Source organism: Mugil cephalus, chromosome 20, assembly GCF_022458985.1.
Source record: "Mugil cephalus isolate CIBA_MC_2020 chromosome 20, CIBA_Mcephalus_1.1, whole genome shotgun sequence".
Taxonomy (NCBI): domain Eukaryota; kingdom Metazoa; phylum Chordata; class Actinopteri; order Mugiliformes; family Mugilidae; genus Mugil; species Mugil cephalus.
Genome location: NC_061789.1, coordinates 188,657 through 211,030, shown reverse-complemented (window position 1 = coordinate 211,030; position 22,374 = coordinate 188,657). Strand labels below are relative to the sequence as shown.

Genomic DNA, 22,374 nt, shown 5'->3' with positions numbered 1-22,374 from the left:
TGAACATTGATGTATTCCAAAAAAACGTTGAATAAGGTCAGCTGGACTTGTAGAATTTCTTGAAGACGTTTTGCCACTCATCCGAGTAGCTTGTAGTGTTTTGTCCTTGGGGTGGACCAGTTTCTGTAGGGACAAAACACCTAGACAGAAACAGAGCAATGTAGTGTACGCGGTTCAGTGTAGCGAGGAATGTACAGACCTGTACATTGGGGAAACCAAACAACCCATACACAAGCGCATGGCCCAACACAGGAGAGCCAGCTCATCAGGAAATGACTCAGCAGTCCACCTCCACCTGAAGGACAAAGGACACTCCTTTGAGGATAACAACGTCAAAGTCCTGGCCAGAGAGGACAGATGGTTTGAGAGAGGAGTTAAGGAAGCCATCTATGTCAAAATGGAGAAACCTTCTCTAAACAGAGGAGGTGGACTGAGATTTAATTTACCAACTATTTATAATTCAGTTTTGACTTCTGTCCCCAAGAAGTTTCAACAACATTCACACATTGAGCCTCCAGGTTCCCATGGACAATAGCCTCGTTAGAGCTCTATTCATAGGATAAGTAGCCTAGGCACACAGTTCCCCCCATTCAAGGACAGGTAAGTATCAGCCATTATGGTAATTAGTGACCCCAGTTTCTGGTCAAGCAAGTTTCTGGTGGGTGTTACCCACAGAGTTTTTCCTATTTAAACCTCAATTTCCCACTAGTTTATCAGAACTGAAGAAGCTACTCGGATGAGTGGCGAAATGTCTTCAAGAAATTCTACAAGTCCAGCTGACCTTATTCAACGTTTTTTTGGATTACCATGACCTGGATGACTGAGAACCTTCACAGACACATTGATGTATTCATTTCCAAAGAGGACGTTTAATAGAAAGTAAACAGTGGTACCTGAAATTAAAATAAAATAAAATTAATGTCAGAGAATTAAAATGTTAATTTTTTTAAAAGGTTTAAACTAATTTTTAAAGTAAAATTAGTCTTAGACAGAGTTTATTGGTCAAAACTGAGAACTACAAGTAAAAATAAAGAGAAAATAAAACAAAAATAAAAGATTAACATGCAATTAAAATAATAGTATCTAGTATAAAATATTGTACAAAATCCTATGAGCAAAACTATACATCAGTAAATGTATTTTCTATCCATATGAAGGATAATGAGTGAAACTTAATGACCTTTATCTTTAAAGTGTGAATGTAAAGTTCACTTAAAGTTTTCCGTTAAAACGTGAACTTGTTTACTTGTTATTTTTCTTTTTATTAGGGTGTGTTTCGTTTTGTGTTCTGGACTCGCCGCTTGCCTCCTCTTTACGGGCGCGGTGTGTTCGGACGTCCCGTCGGTGTAACCCGCACTACAAAACAAGCCTCTCTCTGCGGATGGGCGTGTCTGAGCGCAGACTCCTCGGCTCTCATTGGTTGAGGGGAAACGGGGGTCCATGACTGTGATTGGCTGAAGGGTAACGGGGGTCCGTGTGAACCCGGAAGAGGGAGGGGGGCTGCGGTCAGAGAGCCTCCGCGGGCTAGTCCGCTAGCTTTAAGCGTAGCGTCGTCCCTCTCCGCCTCGTCGTCCTCTCTCCGTGCCCCGGTCCGGACTCCTCCTGCCCTCCTGCCCTCCTGCCCTCCTGCCCTCCTGCCCCGCTCCAAGATGATGAAGTTCAGGTTCCGTCGGCAGGGAGCGGACCCGCAGAGAGAGAAGACCAAGCAGGAGCTGTTCGCTTTCAACAAGGTAAAAGTAACGGGACGAGAGGAGGCTGGAGGCGGGGAGGGAGGCTCCGCTGCTCCTCTCTCCTCTCCTCCTCCTCCCCCTCCTCCCCGTTCACTCCAAACTACGGGTTTGTCTTTATGCACCAGATCGATTCAGATGTGATCAGCTGATCGATTATCAGTGATTGATTGACGCTGCCTGTATCGATCCTGGAGGACGGTGTCAGGTTTCAGCATCAAAGTCTGATCACACGTATCGATCAGCAGCTGCAGGAGGAACTCGCTGATTGGTTGATTGATGGAGGCAGTTGGTTGATTGATTAATTGAAGTGTTTGTCTCTGATCAGCTGATGGACCTGATAACTGTTCCCAGGTCCAGTTAGCTAGCTAGCTAACTAGCTAGTTGGTTGGTTAGTTGAGTTCTCTGGTGCTGATCTGTCAAGAAAGTGAATAATTTTAGTTGAATGATTGATTAAAGTTCACTAGTTCATCAGTTGTCAGTTATCTGATTTAAATTTAAATTAATTTTATAACTAGGGATGTCCCCATAAAGAGAGCCTGTCCCCTGTAGGGACGTCGTCCTAGAGTTTGACCTGTGTGGACTCATGATTCTATTTGCTTTGCTGCTGGTTGAGTTAATCTTTTACTTTGTGTTGGAAGAAAATCTGAATTTATTATCGATACTTTCCTCTGACTTAACAGAGTCAAGTAAATGTGTTTTCTATCCATATAAAGGATTAATGAGGTGAAAGTTTCATCTTTAACATGTGAATCTAAGTTCATCTAAAGTTTTTTTCTGCTAAAACCTGAACTTGTTTACTTGTCGTTTTTTGACTGGATGGATGGATGGATGGAGGTTGGAGGGTTGATTGGATGGATGGTGGATGGATGGATGGACGGATGGATGGTTGGATGGTTGGATGGATGGATGGATGGATGGATGGATGGATGGATGGTTGGATGGATGGTTGGATGGTTGGATGGTTGGATGTTTGGATGGATGGTTGGATGTTTGGATGGATGGGTGGATGGACGGATGGATGGTTGGATGGTTGGATGGATGGATGTGTGGTTGGATGGATGGATGGATGGATGGATGGATGGATGGATGGATGGATGGATGGATGGATGGATGTTGGATGGATGGATGGATGGATGGATGGATGGATGGATGGATGGATGTGATGATGGATGGATGTTGATTGGATGGATGGATGGATGGATGATGGACTGGTGGTGAGATGGATGGTTCATATGAATGTGATTATGGTTTGATTGACTAGGTATGGACATGGTTTCCCATGCGCCCGTGGCTCTGGCCTTGGACGATGGGAGTGCATGGATGGATGAAGAAGGAGCGTAGATATGATCTTGATCATGATCTATCAGTTGATGCATGGTTTCATCTGATGATGATGATGATGATGTTATGGATGGATATGATGATGGAGGAGGATGTATTTGATTTAGTGGAATTCTTGATGACTGGAAGTATGAAATGGGAAAGGTGTCTTTTAGATTCAAGGTATTCTGGATTGGGTGGGTTCGAATTAAATGGATAGATATGGCTTAAGACAGTTATGGTCACAGTTATGCATGTTGACTGCATAGATAGATGATGGAACGGTTAATAAGATAGAATTAATTAATATAAGTAAAAGTAAATAGGTTTAGTTGGATCCAGGTTGAGTGTGAGACGATGACCATGGATAATGTTATGGTGATGGGCCGAATTCATACAGTGGAATCAGAGTTCAGAGATGAGAGAGGACTGGTACATGGATGGACTGGGGATGGGGGGGTGAGATAAATGGAGGGTGAGGGAGGGATGAATAGAGGGTGTTTGAATGAAAGAGAATATTAATAATCCTGAATTAATCACAGATTTATAGATTAATAATTGATAATCACAGATTATAGATTAATATCTGATGAATCGATAAGATTTATGATTAATATCTGACTGATGGATGAGCTCTATACCTGAATTTAATCACAGATTTATAGTTATATCCTGAACTTAAACAGTTTATAGCCAGTGTCTGGCCTGACCCAAACAGTATGCATCGATCAATAATCCTGAATGTATCTCACAATTTCATCAATTAATACTTCTCGACTTCATAACAACATCATTCATATCCTAATCCATAATCAATTTATCATCTAAAAATCTACTAATCATAACCAGTTTTATAGTTAATCATCCTGACTGAATGATAACAGAGCTATCCTTTTAGAGTTAATTCTGGTTTCGATAACAATTAAAATTTAAAATATGATGAATCGATACACAGAGCTAAAATTCAATAATACACTGCTGAAACGATAAAATAGCAAATAATTAATATAATAAATCCATAACAGGTTATTCTGATAGTCTAATAAATCCTGTACTAGATCTGATCAGAGCACATTAACATTAAATCCTACGAATTCAGAGAGAGCATAGACGTTAATAATCCAGGGAGAGAGCGGATAAACTTTAGGGAGGATATAATGAGTGAATCTATAACAGAGCAATAGATTAATAATCCTGAATCAATCACAGATTTATAGATTAATAATCCTGAATCAATCACAGATTTATAGATTAATAATCCTGACTGAATCGATAACAGATTTATAGATTAATAATCCTGACTGAATCGATAACAGAGCAATACATTAATAATCCTGAATCCATAACAGATTTATAGATTAATAATCCTGACTGAATCGATAACAGAGCCATAGATTAATAATCCTGACTGAATCGATAACAGATTTATAGATTAATAAATTAATAATCCTGACTGAATCAATAACAGATCCATAGATTAATAATCCTGACTGAATCGATAGCAGAGCCATAGATTAATAATCCTGACTGAATCGATAGCAGTTTTATAGATTAATAATCCTGACTGAATCGATAGCAGCTTTATAGATTAATAATCCTGACTGAATTGATAGCAGCTTGATAGATTAATAGTCCTGACTGAGTGATGGTGTTGCTGGTTTCTGGGGCTCGGGGAGATCTCCTGGAGAGGAATGCTGCCCTGGTTTAACCCTCCTCCCCAGTCTCCCTCTCTGTGTGTGAGAGCTTTGTTGCCGAGTCTTAATAAAAGGAGCTTTTCAAGCGGTTTCCAAGGCGACCAGCTCATTTGGATGAGCAGTGGCTGCAGACTGAAGCAGCTCGGATCATCGCGACCATCGGTCAGAGCCAAAACAGGTCATCCATTGACATAAAGCCCCTCCCAGACCCCCTTTGCCCTAAAACTAGGTCTGAACCGGTTCTTACCCTCAATACGTCCCCACAACGTTGGTATTCTGCAAAGGTTCGGACCCGTAACCCTTTTTTCCCTGAGGGCAGCTCTCCCTTAATGGATTTCCACTTTATTTTTGACAAAAACGTTGGAGGGTCACTCTCTCTTCTTGCTTCTTAGGATGGTGAGGAAAGAAACAGGATCTGGATGTTAAACAGTAAAATTATTGGGTTTGTTAACACATCAACTAATGTTTGTTAAAAATTGTCATGAATTTTAATTTATTTAATTTATTCATCTGTAATTAGATTCGATGACATTACATAGACTGAAGGAATAAATGAATAAATCAGGCGAGTGATCTTGACCATATATGTAGCCCACAGACACGTCCACAGCTAATTTAGAACCCGAACCTTTTAGGAACCTCAGCATCCAGAGGGTGATGTGTTTTAGCTGAGGTGACCTTTGACCTCTGAATGAACATCATCAAGATGCTGCAGAGTTTGAAGATACAGCTGATTTTTATTAGTGACGCTACGGTTCCTGGACCAGAAAATCACCACAAAGTTAGAACTGACTCAATAAAAGATGAATGAGACATTTTTAAAAGTGATCCGTCGATAGTCAGTTTAAATAGGAATAAAATGGGAGACATTGTTTAATGAAGTCACCGTCTGGTTTCTATGACGATATGTTCATTTATCCACCGATAATCGATGAATATTACAATCTTGTGTTTCTTCTTTTCCGACTGACCCTGAGCTTTGTAGATATGCTGCTTCGTTCAAGTCTGTAGCTCCACCTGGTGTTAGGAATAAAAAGTGCAACACACTTACATCTTAATTTCATGTATGGGCCATAATCCATTCTACTTTTAGACTTTGTTTTCATAAACCAACTTATATAAACAGCTGTTTTCCAATAAAGTTCTAAATAAATGAGGTATAGATCAACCAGGATGCATCCTGTTGGTCCGTCCAGTCTCTCTTAGCGTTAAAGTGCAGAGGGTTCCCAGTAAACTAGCGCCGGGTTCCATCCGTCCATCGTTAGAACCAGGTAAAGACAAGAACACACCACCAGAGGGCGATCTTCACGTGAACGTAGCAGCGTTCATGACTGAACTAATCAGCCTGGCGACAGGCTAATAGTGAGCTCTGTATCTAGTCCTGTCCGTCCTGTCCGTCCTGCTCTGTCCTCGTGGAGGACAATGGCCTGTGTTTGTCTGTATTCAGACCGTGAAATCTCTTTATCCTCGTTAACGCTCTGTCTCTGCATCACTGGGCAATTACACCGAGGCTTTGTATGACTCAGTGAAGAGGAGGAGGGAGGGAGGGAGGGAGGAAGGAAGGGAGGAAGGAGGAGGAGGAAGAGGAGGAAGAGGAAGGAGGAAGGAGGAAGGAGGAAGAGGAAGAAGAGGAGGAGGAGGAGGAGGAGGAGGGAAGGAAGAGGAGGAGAGAGGAGGAGGAGGAAGAGGAGGAGGAGGAGGAGGAGGAGGAGGGAGGGAGGGAGGAAGAAGATGAGGAAGAGGAGGAGGAGGAGGAAGGAAGGAGGAAGAGGAGGAGGAAGAGGAAGGAAGGAGGAAGAGGAAGAGGAGGAGGAGGAAGGAAAGAGGAAGAGGAAAGGTTTATTAAACTGGCTCCTCCTCCTCCTCCTCCCTCCTCTTCCTCCTTTGATGTAAACGCATCGTATCTGATGACATCATTAGATGTGATCTCCATGGAAACCGATCAGGAAGTAGTTGTCACTGGTTCGATGTTTCCTTGACGACGTCCTCTCAGATATGGAGCTCCTGGTGTGGAGTTCACAGGACGACACCGAGACCCCACGGCTGTCACTCAGATCCACTTCCTGCCTGGACAGGTGAGTGGAGTAGGACAGGTGCATTCTGGGTAGAGTCTATGGTGCCAAACCGTTGGCTCACATGTTGGAGCTCATCTGAATCCGGTCCAGAGTCTGTGCTGTACTCACAGTTCCTGGATGCAGGTCAGATCCTGAATGAACCAATGAATGAGTGAATGTGTGATATTAGGGGCGTCTGCTGTCCCTGCTGGATGACAACACCATCCACCTGTGGGAACTGGTGGCCACGCCTTCCAGGGAGGTGGGCGGGGCCAGGAAAGAGGACGTGGTCTCGCTGCAGGAGGCGGAGACCTACAGCCTCCCAGGGAGGCCCGGCATCGAGAGCTGCAGGTACATCTCTAATCTCTACGGGGCGTTCAGGGTTCAGGAATCTCTACGTGGCGTTCAGGGTTCAGGAATCTCTACGGGGCATTCAGGGAACGGGAATCACTACGGGGCATTCAGGGAACGGGAATCACTACGGGGCGTTCAGGGAACGGGAATCACTACGGGGCGTTCAGGGTTCAGGAATCTCTACGGGGCGTTCAGGGTTCAGGAATCTCTACGGGGCGTTCAGGGAACAGGAATCTCTACGGGGCGTTCAGGGTTCAGGAATCTCTACGGGGCGTTCAGGGTTCAGGAATCTCTACGGGGCGTTCAGGGTTCAGGAATCTCTACGGGGAATTCAGGGAACGGGAATCACTACGGGGCGTTCAGGGAACGGGAATCACTACGGGGCGTTCAGGGTTCAGGAATCTCTACGGGGCATTCAGGGAACGGGAATCACTACGGGGCGTTCAGGGAACAGGAATCTCTACGGGCGTTCAGGGTTCAGGAATCTCTACGGTGCGTTTCAGACAGGTAATCTCAACGGCGTTCAGGTTCGAATCTCTATGCAGCAGAATCTCTACGGCTTCAGGGTTCAGGATCTCTACGGCTTCAGGACGAATCTACGGGCGTTCAGGTCAGATACTCTACGGGCGTTCAGGGTTCAGGAATCTCTACGGTGCGTTTGAGGTACCTAACTTGTCTTCGGTTCTCTCAGCGCCTCCCGGGTCACTGTCCTCCTCCTGATGAGGTCATGTGACCTCCTGTGCGTGGGGACAGAAGGGGGAGGAGTCTACTTCCTGGAGATGCCCCGCCTCTTGTTGAAGGACGACCACACGCTGCTCCAGGATCAGATCACACAGAGGTGAGACTCCACCCCAAATTAATTAATCCAATTAATCAGCTGATTGTCCACATCAGCGTTAGCATTAGCATTAGCTCCTGCTCATTTATCCTCTGGGTTCCCCGTGGTGGTGATGGTACCGGGTCATGTTCTGTTACGCCCAGTCTTCCAGATGAGTACAGGTGTGGGAAGTCTCTGGGGCCGGTGGAGGCTCTGCAGGAACATCCTCAGCAGCCAGGGAGGGTTCTGATTGGCTACAGCCGAGGTCTGGTGGTTCTCTGGGACCTGAAGCACCGGCGAGCTGAACAGATGTTCCTGGGGAAGCAGGTACATGTTCTCATGTTCTACAGTTCTAAAGCTTCCCATGTTCTCATGTCCTAGTTCTCTAATGTTCTGGTGTTTTAATGGTCTAATGTTCTAATAGTCTAATGTTCTAATGGTCTAGTGTTCTAAAGCTTCTCATGTTCTGGTGTTCTAATGGTCTAGTGTTCTGATGTTCTGTTGTTCTAATGGTCTAGTGCTCTAAAGCTTCTCATGTTCTGGTGTTATAATAGTCTAGTGTCTGAATGATCTAATGGTCTAGTGTTATATTGTTCTAATGGTCTAGTATTCTAGTGTACTCATGGTCTAGTGTTCTAGTGTTACAGTGTTCTAATGGTCTAGTGTTCCAATAGTCTGGTGTTCTAATGATCTAGTGTTATAGTGTTCTAATGGTCTGATGTTGTAATGGTCTAGTGTTCTAGTATTATAGTGTCCTAGTGGTATAGTGTTCTAATGATCTAGTGTTATAGTGTTCTGGTGGTATACTGTTCTAATGGTCTGGTGTTCTAATGGTCTAGTGTTCTAATAGTCTAATGTTCTAATGGTCTACTGTTCTAAAGCTTCTCATGTTCTGGTGTTCTAATGGTCTAGTGTTTGAATGATCTAATTGTCTAATGTTATAATGGTCTACTGTTATAATGTTCCAGTGGTCTGGTGTTCTAGTGTTCTAATGGTCTATTGTTCTAATAGTCTAGTGTTCTAATGGTCTGATGTTGTAATGGTCTAGTGTTCTAATGGTCTAGTGTTCTAGTTTTCTAGTGTTCTAATGGTCTGATGTTGTAATGGTCTCGTGTTCTAATGGTCTAGTGTTCTAGTTTTATAGTGGTATAGTGTTCCAATGGTCTAGTGTTTTAGTGTTCTAATGGTCTAATGTTCTAATGGTCTAGTGTTCTAATGATCTGATGTTGTAATGGTCTAGCGTTCTAGTGTTGTAGTGGTATAGTGTTCTAATGGTCTAGTGTTCTATTGGTATACTGTTCTAATGGACTACTGTTCTAATAGTCTGGTGTTCTAATGGTCTAGTGTTATAGTGCTCTAATGGTCTAGTGTTTAATACTCTAGTCTTTGAATGGTCTAATGTTCTGGTGTTCTAATGATCTAGTGTTGTAGTGTTCTAATGGTCTAGTGTTCTAATAGTCTAGTGTTCTAATAGTCTAGTGTTCTAATGGTCTAATGTTCTGGTGTTCTAATGGTCTAGTGTTCTAATGGTCTAATGGTCTGATGTTATAATGGTCTAGTGTTCTAAAGCTTATGTTCTGGTCTAATGGTTTGATGTTCTAATGGTCTGATGTTGTAATGGTCTTGTGTTCTAATAGTCCAGTGTTCTAGTGTTATAGTGTTATAGTGGTAAAGTGTTCCAATGGTCTAATGTTTTAGTGTTGTAATGATCTAGTGTTCTAATGGTCTAATGTTCTAGTGTTCTAATGTTCTAGTGTTCTAATGGTCTCGTGTTCTAGTGTTCTAAAGCTTCTCATGTTGCCCTGTTGTGATGTTTTGATGAAACTACAGCAGCTGGAGAGCCTGGTCTGGGAACGATCTGGGAACCTTTTTGTCTGTTCCCATAGTGACGGCGGCTACTCGGTGTGGACGGTTACCAATGGCAACACCTACAACCACCAGGCGGCGTCCTCCACAATCCCCTACGGTGAGAACTGTCTGAGGAGGGTTCTTGAGACTGGTACAGAGATGACGATGTGTTTTGTGATTCAGGTCGTTCTAAAGCCATTGTAAGATCTGTGAGACAACCAGGTCAGGTGAGTCTGACATCATGCCCAACATGGCCCAACTTGGTCCAATTGGCCAACAGGCCCCAATCTGGCCAACATGGCCCCCAACATGGCATATTTTATTTTATTTTATTTTATTTTATTCAGGGCTTCGGTGCTGCTGTAGATATTTTATTTTATCTTATATTATTTTATTTTATAGTATTTTATTTTATTGTATTCAAGGCTCCGGTGCTGCTGTAGATATTTTATTTTATTTTATTTTATTTTATTTTATTTTATTTTATTTTATTTTACTTTATTTTATTTTATTGTATTCAGGGCTCCGGTGCTGCTGTAGATATTTTATTTTATTTTATTTTATTTTATTTTATTTTATTTTATTGTATGCAGGGCTCCGGTGCTGCTGTACAGTGGAGGGATGCCCAGAGCCAGCTATGGCGACCGCCACTGTCTGACCATCCAACAGGACAAGGAGCACGTTACCCTGGACTTCACCTCCAGAGTCATCGACTTCTTCACCATCCACAGCATCAACACAGAGACAGGTGGAGGAGGGATGGATGGATGAACAGATGAATAGATAGACGGATGAATGGATGGATGGTTGAACAGATGAACAGATGGATGGATGGGTGAATGGATGGATGGATGGATGGATGGTTGAACAGATGAACGGATGGATGGATGGTTGAACAGATGAACGGATGAACAGGTGAACGGGTGGATGACCTCCTCCCTGTCCTCCTCACAGAGTTCGATGAGCCGTCTGCGGTGGTGGTGCTGCTGGAGGAGGAGCTGGTGGTGGTGGACCTGCTGACCCCCGGCTGGCCCACGATGCCCACTCCTTACCTGGCTCCTCTCCACTCCTCAGCCATCACCTGCTCCTGCCACATCTCCAGCGTCCCCTCAAAGCTCTGGGAGAGGCTGGTCCAGGCCGGCAGAGCCCAGCAGGGCGGCCAGACCACCACCAGGGTCCGTCAGAACCCCCTGTTCTCTGAGTCCGCACACCTTCACTTCACCACCTGTGGTGGTAGTGGTGGTAGGATGTGTGTAGAGTAGAAGTGGTAGTAATTAGTAGTAGTAATAGTAGTAATAGTAGTAGTATGTGTGTAGAGAAGCAGGATTTATTCCAAAGTCTCATCACGTATTTAAAGTCCAGTGAATCAAAGCTGTAACTATAATAAGTGATTTCTACATTTTGCTGAGTTTTATTAGGAGACGTTCTTTCCTCTGTTCTTCCTCTGATGTCGTCTTGTCTCAGATATCCTCCCATGTTGCCTTTCTCCTGGTTATGTTCACATGTCTTTGCCTAAGTGTTTATTTGCCTCCAGTTCCACGGCTTCAGATTCATTTAGTGCTTTCGTCCAGTCTGTTCTCCCACGTTCTCTCTGGTTAAATCCTCATTTAAACGTTTAAATAGAGCAGCCTCCACCATGTTTGCACCTGTTGTCAGTTATGTGCGAAACCGTAGATCACCAAGCGTAATCTATCAGGCTGCACACACAATTTAGCCATTTAGCATTTAGCATTTAGCATTTAGCAGCCCCTATTTGTGATCTTAGTGAATCAGGCCCTCACAGCTGAACTGTCTCGTCTGTCTCTGCAGAGTTGGCCGATATGTGGAGGAAGGAATCTGGCTGCTCCACCCAAACTACAAGAGCTGCTGCTGACGGGGTATCTGCACACACTTACACACACACACACACACACTAACAAACACACACACTAACACACATCAAAATGAGCTGGACTTAGCACAAATGTTAAGTTTCAGTTGTAGTCCCAGAGCAGCAACACAAACACAGAAGAATTTAAGGCCTCACAAATCACACAATAGACGTTTATAAAAGCAGACTCAGACAGGCAGTGTCACAACAACCCACAACAGACTGAGACAGTCAGTGTCACAACAACCCACAACAGACTGAGACAGACAGTCGGTCACATTCACATTTGTCTTTTATTGCCACATGAAGTTATTGTGGTGGTTGATTCATCTGGGTCTGGATACAAAAATTAGAAGTAGACGTTTAACTGTTATCTGGTTCTAACCTCCTAAGCTAGCGTTAGCCTGTTAGCTCAGAGCCGTCAGATCATGTGTGTGTGTGTGTGTGTGTGGTTGTGTGTTTTCAGACATGAGGACGGGACGGTGCGTTTCTGGGACGCGTCCGGTGTCGCCCTGACTCCCGTCTACAAACTCAGCACAGCCAACGTCTTCCACACCGACTGTGACCCTAGCGACGACCCCCGGGACCCTAGCGACGACCCCGACCTGCAGCAGGAGGACGAATGGCCTCCCTTCAGGAAGGTGAGGAGTTAAACTCTGCCTCTTTCTCCTGGAGCTTCACATCTGGATCCTGATGGGTTTCATGTGTTTGGCCTTCAACTCTTTAATGGTGTTCCCCTCCTTTATCCAGCTGAACCACAGCTCAGCTTCCAGCAGCAGATGCCTCCATGTTGTTCATTATTATATATGGAATCTTTATTCTTCCTGGTTCAGTTCACTTCAAATCAGTTTTATTTATAAAGCATCAACAACACAAACTGTCTCAGGACGCTCCGCAAAATCTGGTCTGAACCCTCCAGAGCAGCAGGAAGGAAGAACTTCCTTTAACAGGAAGGAACCAGAACCAGGACTAGGACCAGAACAAGAACGAGAACAAGAACGAGAACAAGAACAAGAACGAGAACAAGAACAAGAACGAGAACGAGAACAAGGACCAGAAGCAGAACCAGAACTAGAACCAGCTCATATGTAGGGCTCCATCTTCCTGAGTAGATACCAGATGTAGAATGTGATGATGATCCAGGACCTTTGAGGGTATGAGAGGAATCCTGGGCAGGTCAATGAGACCAGGACTACACATGTAGTTCATGGAGCTCCACAAGAAGATGGAGGAGGAGGGTTAGCATGCAGCTAGCATGCAGCTAACATGCTACACAGGAGTAGCCCAGAGCTACATGACCAGTAGTAGATAAGAACGTAGAGGACAGGGGTTCTAAATGAACTGATCCAGTTTGGTTTTGGATGAACATTCAGAGAAGACATAGACGAGGAGTTTCTCTCCCTCCTCCTCCTCCTCCTCCTCCTCCTCCTCCTCCTCTGCACATTATTCAGCCCTCAGCGTTTCCTGGTGGATCCTGTGGTAACAGAGCTGCATGTTCAGGAATGCAGCCTCACATGGGATGAGGAGCGTTTCCCTTTTTTCTCCTCTGTAATGAAAACCAGACCTGAACCTCAGCCCACTCCCTCTCTGTGACCGACTTCCACTACTCGTTGTTTTATCGAGACACAGCCTCCCATCAGAGAGTCTGAATTCCTCCAGAGAGAGGGAGAGATTAATGTTCACCGAGCATGTGTGAGAGGAGGAGGAAAGAGTTTCAGACCAAATATTCAGAAGGTTTTAGAAGTAAAAGCTTCTTGTTCGTCGTAGATACACTCGACTAAAGCGTCTGGTTTAAAGCAAACATCCATGGCCTTAAATCAGGATGATCTGGATGAAACGTGTTCAGAACCCGTATTCCTAAAGACTCAAAGAGCTGCTCCTACAGGACAGACGCCCAGAACATTCAACTAGAACCCTGGTGTTTTCTCAGAGTTGTTCCTAGATGGAGGTAGAGAGGAAAGGTTCCTGAAGAAGGTTCTGCAGTGAGATGTGCTGAGAGCAGGGAGGAGAACTTTAAGAGGCTTAGAGAGGAGAACATGGTGGAAAGAAGAGGAGGAGAGATATTCTCCAAACACTGAATGATTGGACGGAGCAGGAATCCAGCCAACGAGAGCTGCTCCTTCCTGGTACATAAGCTGAGAACAGAGCACTAGAGCAGAGTAGTAGATTAAAATAGACTAGAGAAACTCAGAGTCAGAGTAAACAGTAGACTAGATAGAACAGAGTAACTGAGTAGAACAGGTAGAACTAGAGAGCAGATAGAGAAATACTAGAGTAACAGAGTAGACTAGAGTGAACAGAGTAGAACTAGAGTAGACAGAGACTAGAGTAGAACAGAGTAGACCAGAGTAGACTAGAGTAGAACAGAGTAGAACAGAGTAGAACAGAGTAGACTAGAGTAGAACAGAGCAGACTAGAGTAGAACAGAGTAGACTAGAGTAGAACAGAGTAGAACAGAGTAGACTAGAGTAGACTAGAGTAGACTAGAGTAGAACAGAGTAGACTAGAGTAGACTAGAGTAGAACAGAGCAGACTAGAGTAGAACAGAGTAGACTAAAGTAGAACAGAGCAGACTAGAGTAGAACAGAGTAGACTAGAGTAGACTAAAGTAGAACAGAGCAGACTAGAGTAGAACAGAGTAGACTAGAGTAGAACAGAGTAGACTAGAGTAGAACAGAGTAGAACAGAGTAGACTAGAGTAGAACAGAGTAGACTAGAGTAGAACAGAGTAGAACAGAGTAGACGAGAGCAGACTAAAGTAGAACAGAGCAGACTAGAGTAGAACAGAGCAGACTAGAGTAGAACAGAGTAGACTAGAGTAGAACAGAGTAGACTAGAGTAGAACAGAGTAGACTAGAGTAGACTAAAGTAGAACAGAGTAGAACAGAGTAGAACAGAGTAGACTAGAGTAGAACAGAGTAGACTAGAGTAGAACAGAGTAGAACAGAGTAGAACAGAGTAGACTAAAGTAGAACAGAGTAGACTAGAGTAGAACAGAGTAGACTAGAGTAGAACAGAGCAGACTAGAGTAGAACAGAGCAGACTAAAGTAGAACAGAGTAATGACTAAAGTAGACTAGAGTAGACTAAAGTAGAACAGAGTAGACTAGAGTAGACTAAAGTAGAACAGAGTAGACTAGAGTAGAACAGAGTAGAACAGAGTAGACTAGAGTAGACTAGAGTAGACTAAAGTAGAACAGAGTAGACTAGAGTAGAACAGAGTAGAACAGAGTAGAACAGAGCAGACTAGAGTAGAACAGAGTAGACTAGAGTAGACTAAAGTAGAACAGAGTAGACTAGAGTAGAACAGAGTAGAACAGAGTAGACTAGAGTAGACTAAAGTAGAACAGAGTAGACTAGAGTAGAACAGAGTAGAACAGAGTAGACTAGAGTAGAACAGAGTAGAACAGAGTAGACTAGAGTAGACTAGAGTAGAACAGAGCAGACTAGAGTAGAACAGAGCAGACTAGAGTAGACTATAGTAGAACAGAGTAGAACAGAGTAGACTAGAGTAGACTAGAGTAGACTAGAGTAGAACAGAGTAGACTAGAGTAGACTAGAGTAGAACAGAGTAGACTAGAGTAGAACAGAGTAGACTAGAGTAGAACAGAGTAGACTAGAGTAGAACAGAGTAGACTAGAGTAGAACAGAGTAGACTAGAGTAGAACAGAGTAGAACAGAGCAGACTAGAGTAGAACAGAGTAGACGAGAGCAGACTAAAGTAGAACAGAGCAGACTAGAGTAGAACAGAGCAGACTAGAGTAGAACAGAGCAGACTAGAGTAGAACAGAGTAGACTAGAGTAGACTAGAGTAGACTAAAGTAGAACAGAGCAGACTAGAGTAGAACAGAGTAGACTAGAGCAGACTAGAGTGTCTGTGTCCTGCAGTCGGCTACTGTTTCCTGTCCAGGAACCGAACGGGCCGAGGCCTGTGTGAGAGCCGGTTTGATGTGCTGTGTGTCTTGCAGGTTGGCTGCTTCGACCCGTACAGCGACGACCCCAGACTCGGGATCCAGAAGATCAGTCTGTGCAAATACAGCAACAAGCTGGTGGTGTCTGGGACCGCGGGGCAGGTGACTGGGGAGGACGGGGGGGTGAGTTTGAAAGGTGGGGTCTGAACCCGATTACAGTCCGCTGGTTGACTTCTGTCTCCAGGTGCTGGTTCTGGGTCTGAGTGACGAGCGTTCGGACCACCTGGTGGACGTGTCGGTGGTGGATCTGCTGCAGGACAGGTTCTGGAGGGTCCTTCGACGGCTGGAGGGTCCCGGTCTAGCCGGTCTGGTGCTCCCGGCCTCAGTACCTGCTGGGTCCTGTCCCTGGGTCTGCCGCCCCGGCTTCCTAGCCCCTGGTCTGGCCTGGTCTACATGTGGTCTGGTCCTCCGGCCTCCGTCACCCTGGCACCTGCAGCCAGTGGACCTGATCGGTCCTGTCTGGACCAGCCACGGCTCGACTGGACTATCCGGTCAAATCCTGAAGAAACGTCTGTTGGACGGTAGGTTTAGAGGTCGCCTAGAGGGTTCGGGACAGAAACCCCGTCAGACCCCTGGGTCTACACAGCTACACACTTAACATGTCAACGTCACAAACTCTATTAACACTTCACACATTAAACATGTCAACCCCCCCACCCACCGCTTACTGATGGTCGTGTTGTTAATCACCCTGCACCCCAACGACTCGCTGGCCATGGAGGGGCCTCTGTCCAGAGTCAAGTCCCTGAAGAAGTCTCTGAGACAGAGTTTCAGACGGATCCGCAAGAGCCGAGTATCTGGGAAGAAACGGGCCGTCAGTACCCCCACCAGCAAGGTACACAACAGCTACACAACAATATACAACAGCCTCACAACAGCTACACAATAACTACACAACAATATACAACAGCTTCACAACAGCTTCACAACAGCTACACAACAGCTTCACAACAATATGCAACAGCTTCACAACAGCCTCACAACAGCTACACAACAGCTACACAACAGCTTCACAACAATATACAACAGCTTCACAACAGCCTCACAACAGCTACACAACAGCTACACAACAGCTACACAACAATATACAACAGCTTCACAACAGCTACACAACAGCTACACAACAACTTTCTTGTTGTGTAGCTGTTGTGTAGCTGTTGTTGTGTAGCTGTTGTGAAGCTACTATCAACTAACTATCAGGCCTCGGTATCTCTGATATCTGTGATATCTCTGGTGATATCTGTGGTATCTCTGGTATCTGTGGTATCTGTGGTATCTGTGGTATCTGTGGTGATATCTGTGATATCTGTGGTGATATCTCTGGTATCTGTGATATCTGTGGTATCTGTGGTGATATCTGTGATATCTGTGGTGATATCTCTGGTATCTGTGATATCTGTGATATCTGTGGTGATATCTGTGTAACTCTGGTATCTGTGGTATCTGTGATATCTCTGGTATCTGTGGTGATATCTGTGGTATCTGTGGTATCTCTGGTATCTGTGATATCTGTGATATCTGCAGTATCTGTGATATCTGTGGTGATATCTGTGTAACTCTGGTATCTGTGGTATCTCTGGTATCTCTGGTATCTCTGGTATCTGTGAATGTCCCTCAGGTCCAGGAGGCCAACGCTGCTCTGGCCGAGCAGGAGGACGTGGCCCCGGTACAGAGGAGGATCGAACCTCGTTCTGCAGACGACTCTTTGTCCGGAGTCGTCCGGTGTCTCTGCTTCGCCGACACCTTCCTGAGAGACGGTGGGTTCCTGGACCGAGCTGAGCCAGACCAGAGCCTGGTCCAAGAGTTACTGGGCTAGTCCCAACAGGTCCAGGACGTTCTCTGTCCTCTAGAGTCAGGACTAGTTCAGGTAGAGGAGTTAGAGGGGAGACTCTCAGGGACCAGTTCTCCCTGGGACCTGGTCCTGTGGTCCAGGTTCTACTTTGTACTGGATAATAAACTCTACATTAGAGTCTGATGATCCAAGGACCAGATGAACACAGTAATGGTGGAGTTAATGTGTTCATCTGGTGTGAATGTGTGAACGGGTCTGAAACGTCTTCATGAATCCCGGAGAAGAGAACAGGACGGATGATGACGGATGCTCTGATACTCTGGTCCCTGCTCCAGGTTCTCACCACGGCCCCACGCTCTGGGCCGGGACCAACTCCGGCAGCGTGTACGCCTACGCCCTGGAGGTGCCCGGCGTGGGGGGCGGAGCCAGCGACGGCGGGCTGAGCGTGGAGGCGGTCCTGGGTAAAGAGATCCAGCTGATGCACCGAGCTCCCGTGGTGTCCATCTGTGTCCTGGACGGTCGTGGGAAACCGCTGCCGGAGCCGTACGAGGCGTCCCAGGACCTCGCCATCGCTGCAGATATGAGCAGCGCCCACTCGGTCCTCATCGCCTCCGAGGAGCAGCTGAAGGTGGGTGGGGGGGGGCTACTGTATCTCAGCTGGAGATGGAGGAACAATTTAACGTCAATGATGTCGTGTGTAGAGATGAAAAGGAACCGTTCCTTTAAAGAACCCGTGTTCCCTGCCCAGGTGTTCTCTCTGCCCAAGGTGAGTGCGAGGACCAAGTTCAAGCTGACGGCTCATGAGGGCTGCCGGGTCAGGAAGGTTTCTCTGGTGGAGTTCAGATCCAGCTCCCAGGAGGACTACAGCGAGAACACCCTGGTCTGCCTCACCAACCTGGGGGACATGCACCTCTTCAACATACCTGGCCTCAGGCCTCAGGTGATCCAGATCCAGAACCAGAACCAGAACCTGAACCTGAACCAGGGTCAGTGTTTCTAACTTCTCCTCCTCGTCTCTCTGGGTCCAGGTCCGGTACGACTGCATCCGCAAAGAGGACATCAGTGGGATCGCCTCCTGTGTCTTCACCAGGAGTGGACAAGGTGAGGGGGAGGAGGGGGGAGGAGGAGCAGGAGGAGAAGGAGGAGAAGGAGGAGGAGGAGGAGGAGGAGGGGAGGAGGAGGAGGAGAGGAGGGGGAGAGGAGGAGGGGAGGAGAGGAGGAGGAGGGGGGAGGAGGAGAAGGAGGAGGAGGAGGAGGAGAGGGGAGGAGGAGGAGGAGAAGGAGAGGGGAGGAGAGGGGAGGAGGGGGGAGGAGGAGGAGAGGGGAGGAGGAGAGGAACCGTTGATTTAAAGAAGCTCCACCAGGACAGTGTCTCTGGTCTCTGTCTCTCCAGGGTTCTATCTGGTCTCTCCTTCCGAGTATCAGAGGTTCTCTCTTTCTGCCAAAGTCCTGACGGAACCGGTCTGCTTCATTCAGCTGGACCGCCCCCTGGAGGCCGCCCCTGTCAGGTAACAAGACCCGGTTCAGACAGTAAAGTGTTTCTCAGAGCCGGATATGAGAGTCTGTCCAACTCAAACCATGTTTGCTCCATCAGAGGTTTGATTCTACAGTGTAAATAAATGTCTTATTTCCACCATTAACGTTCCTATAAATGTTATTAATATGTAAAAGGTCCTCACTTAAATATCCAGCGTCTCCTTCCTTTAAATATCTCAAATGATTCTGTAAAATCACCTCATCAGTCATGGAGCTGTGTTTACCTTCTCCTCAGCCTCCGTGTTCATCCATCACCGTTAAAAGTTAAAATGATAAATACTCAGAAGCAGTGAAAATTAAACTAGTCTTACTGTTATTTAGTATTAGCATTATAGCATTAGCACGCTAGCCATAATAATGTACTGAGGTTCTTCCTTTTAATCTTCTGCTCCATAACTTTCTCTGTTTTTGTTCACTGGGGAAACGATGGAGTTTCCTCCGTGTTTTCCTGATCCTGTGCTGGAGCCGTAGGCTGAGCACTGTGGCATATTTTAACTTTTAATCCAACTTTATTGTCTGTTGTTGCCACTTCTCTGTGGGTGAATATTGGTTAGATGGATCCAACATGGCGCCCATGAAACACGTGACCAGCTCAGAACCAATCAGCACAGAGGGACAGATCAGAACCAATCAGCGTAGAGGGACAGATCAGAACCAATCAGCGTAGAGGGACAGATCAGAACCAATCAGCACAGAGGGACAGATCAGACGCTCTGTTCCCTGGTTGGACAGACTCTCTCTGATATATGACTCTGCTGTTTCTGTGTCTACAGCTCCACCACGAAGACCACGAGACACACCAACGGTACACACCAGAACCAGGCCCAGGGTAACACACACCAACACACACACCAACACACTAACACACACACCAACACACACACACCAGAACCAGGCCCAGGGTAACACACACCAACACACACTAACACACCAACACACACACCAACACACTAACACACACTAACACACACCAACACACACACACCAGAACCAGGCCCAGGGTAACACACACACACACACCAACACACACCAACACACACACACACACTAACACACACACTTCCAGTGAGTCTTTTATGAATAGACGCGACCTCTCTTCCTTCCTCCCCCATAGGTCAAACTGAGGACCCCCCCAGCCTCCTGTCCTCCCCCCTGGACTCCCCCCCCAGCCTCCTGTCCTCCCCCCTGGACTCCCCCCTCAGCTGTGTGGACCTCACCCTGGACTCGACTGGAGAACTGACCATGGAGGACGTCAGAGACTTCCTCACGTACGTACACTCTGCTCCTTTCTGACCCCCCCAGACCTGGATCTGGATCTGGATCTGGTCTGAAGGGTTCTGTCCTCTGTCTCCTGCAGGACGGTGGATGAGGCTGAAAACAACCTGAAGAACATCAAGGAGGAGGACGGACGCTCCACGGGACTCCTCATCAACTGAACAGGTGAGACCAGGTCCCAGGGTCCACGCCTGGACTCTAGAGACCAGGTCCCAGGGTCCACGCCTGGACTCTAGAGACCAGGTCCCAGGGTCCACGCCTGGACTCTAGAGACCAGGTCCCAGGGTCCACGCCTGGACTGTAGAGACCAGGTCCCAGGGTCCACGCCTGGACTGTAGAGACCAGGTCCCAGGGTCCACGCTTGGACTCTAGAGACCAGGTCCCAGGGTCCACGCCTGGACTCTAGAGACCAGGTCCCAGGGTCCACGCCTGGACTCTAGAGACCAGGAAGAGAAATAAATAGCAGATCTACTTTAAAACCATTGTTGCTCTTCATCCATGTGGTATTAACCAGGTAAAATGTCTCAGGGGTTGGATTCCTGCTCCAGGAGAATATCTCTCCTCCTCTTCTTTCCACCATGTTCTCCTCTCTAAGCCTCTTAAAGTTCTCCTCCCTGCTCTCAGCACATCTCACTGCAGAACCTTCCTTAGGAACCTTTTAGGACCAACTCTTTGAATCTTTAGGAAAACGGTTCCTGGTTTCAACTGAAAATAACCAGGTGGCATCAGTTAGTGCGTTTACCTGCACGTGAAAAAAACTAATTATTGCCTTAATCGGACTCTAACTGGAGAACTTAAGCGCATGTAAACACGTTACTCCGACTAAAAGTTCTCATTGTCTGATTGAAACGTCCTGATAATCTGACTGGAATTGCGCTGGCGTGTGACCCCAGAACAAAAACATCGAAGAAAGCCGGTCGCAGAAGAAGAAGAAGAAGAAGGTAAAAAGAGCCTTCTGAGGGATAGCGCCATCTATCTGCACCAGAAGTAGCTCCACATTACGTAGGAGAATAAGAGAACTGAACTATTCTCCGTCTGGTTGTTGTTTAAATGTTGGTCTCACACATGAATCACTCTTGTTTATTATATGATGTAATAGGTCAACCAGAAAGGAGCTGTATTAACGTGGTATTAACCCTCTGAAGAGACACATATCGCCCCCTAGTGTGGAGGAGGAGAACATGTTCCCGTCGGTTATCTTATTTTCCCCGCTGCGACAAGGACGTGGTCAGAAAGGAGAGTTTAAAGCATAACTCCATTAAACTGTGCATGTAAACACGCTGAGAGGTTCTTGTGTTTGTCGCCCTCTGGTGGCTTCAGTCACCAACTCTCTGCCACTGCTTCTTGTTTCATGTACATCGCGTCCCGCTCGTAACTGGTTCCGTCCCTTGTGGTTTCAGTTCTTGAGGCGGTGGCTCGTGTTCCTGATGGACTGATTTCAGTGCTGGACCACAAACATCTCCCATCAGCCCACGGTGGAGCCTCAGCCGGGGACTTCACAAACTGTGAACTACTTCCTCTTCTTCTTCTTCCTTTTCTTCTGTAACCACTCCCTCTGGTTCTGGAGGTTCTAGAGGAGGTTTTGGAGACGGTTCTGAGGACAGTTCTGGAGGTTCTGACTCTGTGGCGGTTCCTCCTCGGACATGATGGAGGACAGAGACGTTTTATAGGACTCCGGGTGGAGGAGATCAGACTCCAGTGAAGTGATGAAGGTGATGAAGGTGATGAAGGTGATGAAAGGAACCCTGTGTCTCCTTCAGGACTCAGGGACGTGTCTTTGGAGTGGAGGATTCTGGGTAATACTAGTACTTTTAACACTTTTAAGAACTAACGTAGCGGCACAGGTAGGAACCATGTGACCAGAGACGTGAGTTTGTTTGTTTGTGTGTAGGAGGAGGAGGAGGAGGAGGATGTGACTCTGGGCTAAATGTTAATAAAATGATTTACTCTCAGTCTTTGTTTTAGTCCTCAACAGTTTCCTGGGCTTCATCCCAGGATGGACACAGACCAGGTCAGAGACAGGACGTCCTGTCTAGAGCTCCAGCAATGATAACTGTCCATTAGGTTAATGGAGGAGGAGGAGGAGTAGGAGGAGGAGGAGGAGGGTAGAAACT

The 22,374-nt window shown here is 46.2% G+C and overlaps 1 protein-coding gene across 1 annotated transcript; it reads left to right on the top strand.

Annotated features, from left to right (window-relative positions):
• The first annotated feature begins 1,139 nt into the window (after positions 1-1,139).
• llgl1 (LLGL scribble cell polarity complex component 1) lies at positions 1,140-22,212 on the top strand. Its single transcript, XM_047571809.1, has 22 exons — positions 1,140-1,867; positions 6,723-6,819; positions 6,989-7,149; positions 7,844-7,990; positions 8,134-8,296; positions 9,800-9,984; positions 10,411-10,565; positions 10,772-10,992; positions 11,627-11,694; positions 12,154-12,328; positions 15,655-15,759; positions 15,842-16,178; positions 16,344-16,492; positions 17,276-17,414; positions 17,785-18,077; positions 18,198-18,389; positions 18,478-18,550; positions 18,843-18,957; positions 19,759-19,814; positions 20,100-20,253; positions 20,343-20,425; positions 21,661-22,212. Exons 1-21 carry the CDS (start codon positions 1,650-1,652, stop codon positions 20,419-20,421), a joined length of 3,282 nt encoding a protein of 1,093 aa, XP_047427765.1. The 5' UTR covers positions 1,140-1,649; the 3' UTR covers positions 20,422-20,425; positions 21,661-22,212.
• Positions 22,213-22,374: the final 162 nt, after the last annotated feature.

Coding starts and splice junctions, on each gene's coding strand:
- llgl1 (XM_047571809.1), top strand. CDS start 1,650: ATGATGAAGTTCAGGTTCCGTCGGCAGGGAGCGGACCCGCAGAGAGAG. Junction 8,297..9,799: donor AGATGTTCCTGGGGAAGCAG/GTACATGTTCTC, acceptor ATGAAACTACAG/CAGCTGGAGAGCCTGGTCTG. Junction 10,566..10,771: donor CAGCATCAACACAGAGACAG/GTGGAGGAGGGA, acceptor TCCTCCTCACAG/AGTTCGATGAGCCGTCTGCG.